This window comes from Notechis scutatus, chromosome 2 (genome assembly GCF_049901735.1).
Source record: "Notechis scutatus isolate UNSWTSFEM ecotype Mainland chromosome 2, rNotScu1.2, whole genome shotgun sequence".
Taxonomy (NCBI): domain Eukaryota; kingdom Metazoa; phylum Chordata; class Lepidosauria; order Squamata; family Elapidae; genus Notechis; species Notechis scutatus.
In genome coordinates this window covers 82,223,585-82,235,634 of record NC_142010.1, presented here as the reverse complement: position 1 = coordinate 82,235,634, position 12,050 = coordinate 82,223,585, and the positions used below count along the sequence as shown (strand labels likewise).

At 39.5% G+C, this 12,050-nt stretch overlaps 1 protein-coding gene across 2 annotated transcripts in view; it reads right to left on the bottom strand.

Annotated features, from left to right (window-relative positions):
- Nucleotides 1-8,400: 8,400 nt before the first annotated feature.
- The window catches only part of CDKL3 (cyclin dependent kinase like 3), a 40,434-nt gene continuing 36,784 nt past the window's right edge, over nt 8,401-12,050 (bottom strand). Inside the window, exons 14-15 of one of the 2 annotated variants that reach the window (XR_015747588.1) lie at nt 11,681-11,775; nt 8,401-8,824 (exon numbers count right to left, since the gene is read on the bottom strand). Coding sequence is in view for 1 of the 2 variants with exons in the window: in XM_026687282.2 (XP_026543067.1) it covers nt 11,740-11,775 (36 nt within the window). In the remaining variant the exon portion in view is untranslated. Of the gene's footprint in view, nt 8,825-11,584; nt 11,776-12,050 lie in introns of those variants that run through there. The other variant, XM_026687282.2, reaches the window with a different exon arrangement.

The following is a 12,050-nucleotide window of genomic DNA, read 5'->3' as shown; positions in this document are numbered from 1 at the left end:
CTGGGGAAAATCCCACCTCAAGAGAGAGAGATCCCAAGATAAGAAAATTCAAATGCAATCTATCAATCAATTTTTAAGCCTATCAAACTGGAAACCAAATAAAAACAATAAAAGCATAGGAAAGTCACACTGAGTACTGTGCCCAGTCAGGAGAAAGATTTTGTCACTGAAGTAAGCCTTTTAAAAAGGAGCGGGCTGGTTCCATATTGTCTTAGTTCTCACATAGAAGCTGAAGTATTTCTTCCTGGGCTAGTTTCAAGCCATGAAAACAGTATCCTAATCACCAGAAATTTGGGGCTGGAAGTCAGAAAAGTTATCTAGTGACTAGTGTCAGATAGCTGTGAATTAAAATATGGATTTTATTTCACAGAAAATAAGAAAGTAGAAAATAGATTAACAGTAGACCAACAATCAAGAAATTAACAATACTCCTATCAAAGAACCACCATCTCAGACGAACAAGCTAACAGTAAACAACAGCCTAACAAGGAACCACCAAGACCACTCCCACCAATGTTGACAGGGCAAATCACTGTTATATACACTGAGAGCACACTCTACTCCCTTCTAGCACTGATGATGTTACCGTGTTTCTCACAAAATAAGGCCCGGCCTTATTTTTTTTTTTTTTTGATGGCCTAGCCGTCTTTTTGGGGGTGACTTATTTCTCCCTCTTGCATCCTCGGCTAGGCGGGAAGCGACGGCTTGGGTGTTGACCTCGGCGTTGGTGGGGCACTTCGTATCGGGAGACCTTCCACCACCGTTCCTTTCCCTTCTCCCGTGCTGCTGCGGCATTTAGAGCAACGCCGCGGCATTTGGCGCAGCCACATGCGGCCAGCCAGGGCTCCTCCCTGCAACCGGAGCCCGGCGGAGACACTCGGCTTCAGGCCCTTCTGTCGCCACCTTCCCTTCACCTTCGAAGGCAAAACCAATTCTTTTAAAAACGACGCCCTACTACCGGTACGACAAAGCCTCCCCTGCCCGAGAGGGCAGCCCAACCCCATGTGGTGAGGCGAATCTCCCGGGGCCACAGCGCAGGATCAGCCCACCCTGGGAGAAGCGCCCAGCCGCCATCCCTGCCTGGCGCCGGGCAGAGCGCGAAGAGCTTTGCCTGGGGCACCCAGCGCAGCTTTGCCTGTGAAGAGCTTTGCCTGGGGTGCCCTCCTGCCCGGCAGCGGAGCTCTCGCCAAGGCAGCGAGCGCCTCCCCGCCGGACCCTCCGCTCATCCCGCCAGGGCCGCGCCAGAGCCGTACAGGCTGGCCAGAGCTGGGAAAGCGAGCAGCGCTGCTTCCCTGGCCGGCGGGTCCGGAGGAGAGAGCCCAAAACCACCCGTCCTTTCCACCCCTCACCCAGCCCATCCCCATGCATCTCCAAATGTGCCGGTAGCTCCAAATGCTGCAGCGGCACGGGCATCGGGCAGAGGCACTGACTTGGGGCTCAGCTCAGAGGAGGACGTGGTGCAGGCCGTCACCTTGCCTCCCTGTCCACAGATGGGTGGGTGCTATCACTGCCTTGGGCGGCCTCTCCTGGTGGCCCCTTCGGGTTCGGGCTGGAGGGACTTGGGAAGGAAGCCAAGCTCGGGTCGGTCCGGCTCTTTTGCCTTGCAGGCGGGCACGCACCCACGGCTCACTTTCCCAGCTCTGCCCAGACCACACGGCTCTGGCACGGCCCTGGCGGAATGAGCAGAGGGCCTGGCGGGGAGGCGCTCGCTGCCTTGGCGAAAGCTCCACCGCTGGGCAAGAGGGCCCACCTGTCAGCTGCACTGGGCGCCCCAGGCGAAGCTCTTCGCACTCTGCCCAGCGCCAGGCAGGATGGCGGCACCGGTAGTAGGGCATCATTTTTAAAAGAATTGGTTTTGCCTTTGAAGGCAGGGAGGAGTGAGCGCCTGGCTGGCTCCTGCAGGGAGGAGCCCGCTGGCTGGCTGCGCCAAATGCCGTGGCGTTGCTCTAAACACCGCGGCAGCATGGGGAGAAGGGAAAGCAACGGTGGAGGAAGGTCTCCTGATACGAAGTGCCCCACCAATGCCAAAGTCAACGCAGGTAGGACCATATCCAGGTATGCAACAAAAGTACTTCCTAACGGCAAGCCCCCACCACCACCATTCCCCCCCATTTCGCATGTTTAATATAGGCCTTAATTTGGGGGGAGGGGCTTAATTTGATTTTATGCCGATAAAACATGCTGGGACTTCCTATTTTGGGGGAGGCCGTATTGTTAGAGAAACGTATTGTTAGTTTGGTTATGAGATGTCTGCAAGAAAACAACCAAGCTCAAAGAACACCAAGGGCCTCACAGTTCAACCCTGAGCTACAAGTATTCTCTTCTATCGGTATTACAGAAAATTATGTACTTGGTGCTTTGCCTTTATTCTCTGATTCTGTGACTGCTTTCCTGGCTGGAAGAACAAATGGCTGGGAAAACTCTTCAGAATCTGTTATTTTTGGTGAAGGTGCTGGCATAGAAACCAGGAGACTATGAGTTCTTTTCATCCCACCTTTGGCATGAAAGCCAGTTGCTTGACTTTGGGGCATTCATTCTCTCTCAGCCCAACTCATCTCACAGAGTTCTTGTGGAGAAAATAGGAGGAGGAAGGTGCATTAAGTAACTCTGCCACCTTGAGTTATTTATAGAAATAATAAGGTAGCTAATGAAAACATAAGACATTTGACCCCTTTTTTCCTCCTGAATCACACAACGCACTTTTACCCGGAATAACATGAATAATGACAATGTCCTGAATAGATTGTTACAGGTGAATGAGAGAATCCAAGAGAGATTATGAGGAAATGCTTTAAAACAGCCTTTATCAACCCTTTTACACGTACACACATACATATATGCCCCCCCCCCAAAAAAAAAAAATAATGTTTGGGTCTCAGGGAACCACTGAATAAAAATGGCAAAAAATATGAAAATTTCGCAATACTATTCATTTCTAACTGACACAATATTTTTACAATGTTTACAGTAACAGAAAAACAGCAGGCTGGCAATTTAGTCATGACCCATAAACTTTACCATCATCAAGAGTGCCAGCATTGCACAGTGTGCAGAGTTCAAAAAACTGTGGGTTTGGGGCTTTTTTAATCCCAATCTCTCACAGAAACGTTTCAAAGATCCCCTAGTTGAGAAACAGTGCTGTAGAGACTTTCCCCAAGGAACCAAAGAGGGCAGTCCACTGTCTTCCAGGCATGCGCTTACAAACATATTCTGTTAGAAGAGCAGTCCATCTGCGTTTGTACAAATAGCCATATTGTATTTGATAAAAGTGGGACTGTCAGTATCAAATTAAATGTGCCTGGATAAAAGCACATTATTTGTTCTGTAAGATTGAATTACTTAGGGATTTTTCAGTAACATTTAAATGAAATGCTCTCTCTCTCTTCTCTTCTCCCTCCCACCCTCCCTCCCTCCCGTGTGTGTGTGTGTGTGTGTGTGTGTGTCTTCGAGTTAGTCTTGACTCCTGGAGACTACTTGGACAAGTCCCTGCAGTTTTCTTGACAAGGTTTTTCAGAAGGGGCTTAGCATTGCCTCTCAGCAGGGTTGAGAGCGACTGGCCGAGGGTTACCCAGTTGGCTCTGTGCCCAATGCAGGACTAGAATTCCCAGTTTCCCAATCGCTAGCCTGATGTTTTAACCACTATACCCAAAATGGGAATAACAGATTACCAAACAGTGATTTGATAAATTCTTGCAGAACTGTGGTGTTTCTTCATGTAGTTTGTTGTTTACTTAAAACATTCTAAATGCTATTTTTATCGTTCAATAAAATTGAGGTGCAGATTGGTGGGACAAAGGGGCCTACATTATTACACACTCTCTAATTGCACAAATGTCTGCAGTGTGGTAACCCATCACTGAATCTAGGCAACAAAAGTATCACATTTCATGATACTTGACTGCAGATGGTTTCAACTCAACAGTGAAGCTATATTCCTGATCTAGTCTATGGATACAGAACCGTGATATATACATAATTTCTGGTTGCCACAGCATATCATTCCACTCCTCCCTTTTAATAAAGGCTCTGGGTTAGAACATTTTGTTATGTAAGAATGCAAACTATATTCAGACCCACCATAATTATCCTAACTGCATCATCACCTATTTTTAACACCAAAGGCACCAGGGAAGTTTGCATTACATTGTTCAGAGAACAAACAGGCAACAGATATGTGCATCTAAAATGAAATATGATTTAACAATTGATTGAGTAGGGCTTTTTATAAGTACAGTAAATAAACAAGTTATTCTTTTACTTCATTAACACTAAATTCCAATGACATGCTTCTAATATTGCACTTTTATTCAAATTGTAAAATACCCAAATATATCCAATTTTCCTAGTCTGAATAACCAAATAAAGGGCCTATCTTTCTCTCTAAAATAGCTTTAACAAATGACGTTGGTAAGATCTAATGGTTAGCTTCATGGAGTGGCTGTGATGAGAGAGAAACCTAATCCTTCCCTCTCCAGTAGTGACAAGTGATAAAATCGTGGAAAAAAAATCTTGTGATCTGATAATCAACTGGCTGAAATGCTATGTTTAGAATTATTTTTGGAGCATTTAGTCATATGTGGGAAGGGAATATAAATATAAGTGACTCTCCTGAATGGCAGCACTTATTCCTGCTCAAGAGGTCAGATGTAATCTGCTCTACACAGTCTATTCTATGTCTGCCCTACAATTATTACTCAGAAAAAAAACAATATATTCACTTTTTTGTGTAATATTTTCCTTGGGCAACAAATCCAGAGCCATGGAAAATTTAGGACAGTATGCAGTCCAGTACTGGCTTCACAAACCTGCTCTCAGGTGATCAACTAACATTTGAAATTAAACCTTATATTCAATATTGGGAGACGCCCTCCTCCCAATAATTGTTTCTATATAGAAGCCATGTCTACTTAGGATTCATTATCAAGTAAGTATGAGAACCATCATGGCAAAGTAGTTAAGGTATTAGATGCGGTTCTCATCCTGTCTCAAGCATGGAAAATGGCTGGGTGACCAAGTTTCTCAACCCTAAACTGAACCAACACAATAGATTTGAATCCATAATCTTCAGTAAAGAGGTTTTCAACATATATAGTGGGTTGGTTCAAGTTAATGATGATAACAATAATGATGGACATAAGACTTCTGGGTATCAAAATCAGATGGAGAGAAATCCATCAAATCATGATAAGCAAAAGATTTTGGGGCTTAGGATTTAAAAAAATAACAAATTCAGAAGAACCACAGCTATGGTAAAACAATACACGGAACAAAAGGCAAAATTAGGGCAGTACAAGATAGAACAGAATGAATTGTGCAAGAGTTACAAAAGAAAATACGTGTCAGTTACTATAACCCTGAAGCATGCATGACTTATGCATGAACTATTTTTGTGGCTACCAAACAGTTTAATAGAAGCTATTGCATTCACTACAAGAACCTCTTATGCTTTGAAAGTTTGTGTTGTTTAAGCACCATGCCCTGAGGATGGCATAGAAGAAATTGAGAACTGAATTTTAATGTTCAGCTCTCCTGTGGACATGCAAGAAGGCATGAGGCTTGATTGGGACTTCAGCTATGAATATAAAAGTGCAGATACTGTAATTAAGAAATGTACAAAAGTAGTTTGGTCAGTAATAGAATTAATTGCTACAGGTTTTTTTGGGAGCTGTGATTAGAATCATATAGATTCAAGGTTTTCTTTTAAAATATAGTTGTCATTTTTCCCCAATGTAGATTTCTACTTTAGATTTTACACAGCGACATAACAAAGGAGAAATTCAACTGGGTGAGCTTTTCTCAAAAATGCCTAACTAGAATTTGTTTTGCCACACAATTATTACTGTATTTTAAGTAGGCAACAAGCCATAACAAGGGGTACAGTCTGATCCACTTCCTCAACCACTTGCTTGTGTCAGGTGACAACTAGTCATGTAAAAAGAAAAAGTACACCCTCTTTAAATTCTATGGTTTTATGTATCACAACATAGTAAAAATCATCTGGTCCTTAGCAGTTCTTAAAAGTAGGTAAATACAACCTCAGATGAACAATAACACAAGACATATTACACCATGTCATCATTTATTTTTCAAAAAGAAAGCCAAAATTGAGAAGTGATGTGTGAAAAACTAAGTACACCTTATGATTCCATAACTTGTAGAGCCATCTTTAGCAGCAATAACTTGAAGTAATTGTTTTCTGTATGACTTTATCAGTCTTCTATCACATTGTTGTGGACGAATTTTGGCCCATTTTTTACAAACTTTACTCCAGTTCATGAAGGTTTGTGGGCATTTGTTTATGCACAGCTCTCTTGAGGTCCTGCTACAGCAGTCAGGTTGAGGTATGGACTTTGGCTCATTACAACACCTTGATTCTTTTCTTTTTTCAGCCATTCTGTTGTAAATTTGTTGATGTGCTTGGAATCATTGTCCTGTTGCATGGCCCAGTGTCAGCCAAGCTTTAGCTGTCAGATGACCTCACATTTGACTCTAGAATATTTTGCAATACAGGGTAGTTCATGGTTGAGTCAAAAACTGCAAGGTGCCCAGGTACTGTGGCTGCAAAATAAGCCCAAATCATCACCCCTCCATCACCATGTTTAATGGTTGATATGAGTTGTTTGTGCTGATATACTGTGTTTTGTTTTTGCCAATTCCAGCACTGTGCATTATGGCCAAACATCTCCATTTTGATTTCATCTGTCCAAAAGACAATGTTCCGAAATCTTGTGATTGGTTCAGATGCAACTTTACAAACTTAAGCCATGCCGCCATTTTTATTTTTATTTTACAGAGGCTTTCTCCTGGCAACCCTTCCAAACAAGCCACACTTGTTCAGTCTTGTTCTAAATTGTCATGAACTTCAGAATTTAACATGCCGAGATATAACTCTTGAGGGTTTTTTTGCAGTTTTCTGAGCATTGCATGTTCTGACCTTGGGGTGAATTTGTTGAGACATCCATTCCTGGGAAGATTGGCAACTGTCTTGAATGTTTTCCACTTATGTTCTTCACTGTAGAATGATGGACTTTAAATTGTTTGAAAATGGCCTTATAACCCTTCCCAGATTGTTGGGCAGCAACAATTGTTTCTCTGATGACTTTATTATTTGGCATTGTGTTAACACAATACCTCAATGCTGGAGAGCAGCAAACTCCTAAAACTTTGGCTTTTATAGAAGTAGTCATACTTACCAATGATCAATTGATCAAGGGGTCTTGATTAGCAGACTTTGGTGCTACCTAGCCTCTTCATACCTATGGAAGCAGTACCAATGTACTTAGTTTTTCACATGGCTTCTCCATTTTGGCTTTCTTTTTGTAAATTAAAAGACATGGTATAATATATCATGCATTGTTGTTCATCTCAGGTTGAATTTACCTACTTATAAAAACTGCTAAGGAGCAGATTTTTATTATGTCCTGATACATAAGTCTGTAGAGATTCTCAGTCATCCAAGTCATGGTTGTCCCAAAGGTGCTTTTTCAAGAGGCAACTGGACTTCGTTTTTTCTTTTGAAGACATTTCGCTTCTCTCATGAGAAGCGAAATGCCTTCAAAATAAAAAACAAGGAAGTCCAGAGGCCTCCTGAAAAAGCACCTTTGGGTCCTCCTGTCAGCTTTGGAAGCCATATTAGCACCAGACACTTCCACACTGCCACATTCTTGAGCCTGGGATAATGGGAGGGGGGAATTTCTTGGAGCATATATGGTTAGACATAATAGCATTCTTCTTCTAAGTCAAGGCCATGTTATTTCTGCACCTGGCTTAGGAGTGGTTGAGGGGACGTCTCAAGTTGGGACGGATGGTGATTGGGGCATGTGATGCAATGAGGGTGCAAGGGGTGGATTTGTAATTTTTTACTTATTGAAGAGAAACCTGGAACTTTCAGGTTTGGGATTTCCCAGATGTGCCAGTTTACTACTCTAATAAAAAGAACCTTTGAGAAGATGTCTGTCTCGGAGTTATTGGTTGGAGTTGAGGTTTTCTGGAACGCTGACATCTGATACATAAAACCATAGAACTCAAAAGAGGGTGTTCTTTCTTTTTCACATGATTATATTTTATGGAATCTTGTTTCTTGAATATGTGTGTGTGTCAGTATAAATATATATTTTTATAGTTGGAAATGAGAAATAGCATTTGTCATTAATGTCTAAAAACCCAGTATGTATGTGTGTGTGTGTCAATATAAAAATACAATATTTTTATAGTTAAAAATGAGAAATAGCATTTGTAATTAATGTTCAAAAACCAGTACCAAGTGAAAATTGTTACTATTTTATAGAATTTAACAGCATTACACAAGGCAACTAATGACATTGAATGAGCCTTGCTATAGTACTTTTTGTACATTACTTGTAATCATTAAAACAGCAATAAAAAGTAGATAATAGTAAAATTCAGGCATATATTGCTGTGGTATTCTGATCAGCTGCTGTAGAAAATATGTGTTTTGGGGTGTGTATTTGAGTGAGAGTGTGTCTAACTTGATTGCCTTTGTGGAGGAAGGGAAAGAATTCTTTAGCAGCCAATACACTTGTAGGTTTTCCTTTTGTTTTGTTTTATTTTTACAGGTGACAGTGTGTTTGTTTCTTTAAAAATGATCCTTGATTCAAGCTGCAAATAAACCCTCTGCAAATAAACAGCCACAGAAATTCAGCTTATTGCCAATGACATGTACAAGACACATTGAAATATTTTTAATTAGCTAAATGAGAATTACTGTATATATTTATTTTGGAAAAAGTCCTGCAGCATGCATATATATATATATTGCATTCATTCACTTTGTGTTGCATTAATAGTAAGTTTCTCTGACCTCCTGAAAAATAAAATAAAAAACAGTTTAGCAGAGCATTTAAAATGTACCAACCAATATGAATAATAAAAAATACTTCTATCAGTTTGAAGTAGAATATACTTTGTATTTCCTAATGTATTGGCTGTTTTTAATCAAAAGGTACTTCAGCTCATGCTGTTTTTCCCACTTGCTTTGACACAATGGCCCTTCTCCATACAATAGTCATTAGAGCAATAGACATATTATTAATAACACTGCATTGATCAGATTGCACAATCCTGATTATGTCAAATTGATGGAAACAAAATGGGCATATATTTTTATTGTTTTCCCATTTTTAATGATGAGCTCCCCAAATCTGGAGTTGAGCCGCTAATAAATAAATAAAAATACTGGATACAGTGTAGATAAGGCAATTATCCTTCTCTTCATTTCTCCTGTTCTTACTTTCTTTCAGATGCATAACAGGTATTTAATATTTACTTTCTATCACTATCTGAAGAATCCTTTCTAACTGTGCGATTTTACATCTTTTAGCATGTATAGATATCTTGATAAACCATGCAATAGTCCAAAATGCCATTTCCAAAACCCATTTCTGAATATTTTGCCTCACAAGAATATATTATCTTGATTCTCCATATTTTGATTGTGCTAAATATCAAGATTATGCTTTCAGGGCTCATATTCCATTGCCTGTGCAATGCATTCAAATACTGTATATCAGAGCGACAGTGTACCCTTAATTAACATCACCAGTGATATAATTGGTAAACTGTCTTACTCTCAAAATAAGCACCAGAATGAGAAGGGTTTTTATTTTAGTTCCCCGGCATTTTAGGTGCTTGCTTACTCAGATTCAGACATTATCACAAAAATTAATTATATACAGTACTGTGCAAAAGTCTTAGGTCATATTTAGATTTGTTGTTGTAACAATGGTATAATCACCATATATAATTATGTCTCAGTCTCCTTATTAGAATAAAACCAGAACATACAGGAAATTTGTGTGCAGAATCCAAAACAGGAAAAAACAGAAAAAAATGTTTCCATAGGCCAAAGTGACAAGTATATAGTGTGACCTCCCTTTACAATTGAGCAAAGCAGGCACTTGGCCCCTATAAACCTAAATAGAATGAAATCCTAACTACTGCCATTGCTAACACCTGTAGGTGTCCTACTATGTCATGCCAAAATGACTGCTGTGCAGAAAGGTCTATTACATCAGGTTTGTGCAACATACTTTTATGCTTCAGGATTACATACACCATGTTGTATGAGTGTAATTCATTGGAAGTTTACAAATAAGGCCAACTTTCTATCACATCATTCCAGTTAAAATGTCAAGGATCACAAAATTTGATAGAGATAAAATCATACTTTTGCATCAGCAAGGCTACTCTCAAAGGGAAACCAACAAGCAAACTGGATATTCAAGATATGGTATTCAAGGCTAAACAATAATTATGATCATTAAAAACTTGCTAAAACAACGAAGTGGGTGATGGCCTAATACTTTTGCACAGTACTATATATAAAATATATGTTACATGACTGTATAATATTTCAGCATGACATCTATTATTATCATTGGGCAAATCATTTTACAATATCTTAGGTTTACTCACAAATTCACTACTTTTTCATTCATAATAAGTAGCAGAAATTATGCCCAGAAATACAGGAGGCAGGGACTCAGACATCAGTATTTCAAAGGCAAATTAAGTCACAGGATAAGCTGGAGATGTTTTATATTAGCAGCCAGTGAATAACCAGAGATGGGAAGGTGGCTAACGGCTAGAGGCATTAAAAATTTATGATAAGGGTTGTCCTGGGCTCCAAATGTTTGTATTTGTGGATGGTTTTTGTTAGTTTTCTCCTTGCCCAAAGTTATCTTTTGTGGTTGAGATAAGCTACAATTATTCCACAAGCTAGAATCCTTGCATATTATCTTATACAATGGTCTGGTGTGCTTTATTAGCAGCAGCCACATTTAGCAATACCATTTTTGGCATGGACCTGAGGAGTGAAAAGCTAAAAAGTATTCATCCCCTTTTGCATTGTTAAAATTTTTGCATATGTTTGCTATTAATTGCTTCCAAATAGTTATTTCTGAGAGAAAACATAACACCAAAATTAAAATATTTACAGCAGATAACATCCATTGGCAAAGATATGCAAAATTCATAAAAATCTAACAATGGATGAATATTTTTTCATAGAACTGCATATTGCTAGCAATGTGAGTGAGGGCTGGTGAACTAAAGGCACAGGTATAATTTTGATTATTCTATGTGTGCTTATGTGGAGCTGAATGTTAAAATGTTCCCCTAATGTCCTAGTATGAGCACTGTGTATATATACTTAGGCAGGTTACCCCAGGATAATCCCTGATCAATCAACAATGCTGAAATTTCTGTGAAAACTATGGTAAGTCTTCTCTTTTATTTTTCACCACAAAGTGATAACAAAATAATTTGATAATTTCCCAGGCTGAATACATAAGGCAGTATGGAAACAAGTAGTTCCTCAAGATCTAGAGAACTACAGTTCCCAGCATCCCTGATCATGGACATACAGACAGTAGCTATTAAAAAGTGTAGATCAACAACATCTGGGTGGCAAGGGTTTTCTCCCCAATACAACTTATACTAAAATAACAACAACGTATGCACTCCCCAAACATTTAATTTAACAAACTGATTATAGCTCTGCTTTGCAGATCTATAAATACACTATATAATTCCATACAAAATGAATAGTTTGGTGACTATTGCATTTCAAAATACTTTTATTAGAGGATCTACACATGTTCTGCAGAGTTATCCATGGCACTTTTTAAATGAAAAGTTAATTGAAAAGCAAATGTCTTACGCCAGACATTCTATATCTTCCCAAGATGCATGCTGTTACATGGAAAAACTTGGCTTTTTTCATTCATTTTGCATATTTCCTGAATTTCCCGTGCTCTAAATATTACATTGAAAAATAAAATTAGTTGATACAAAACTTTTATTAGAAGCTCACTAAAATGATCTTATTTCTTTATTAATCCAATTCTATAAAAATAATTCTGGGCAGTGCACACCAATCTTCTTCCCAAACACCCCAGTGTTATACATTGCAATAAAATTTCCAAACATTTTTAGCATTCCTTATGCAGCATGAAATCATGCTTTTTATGTATTCATAAATGACAGACCAAAGAATGCAAGTGTTACTCATAACTCCATTCAAACAATAA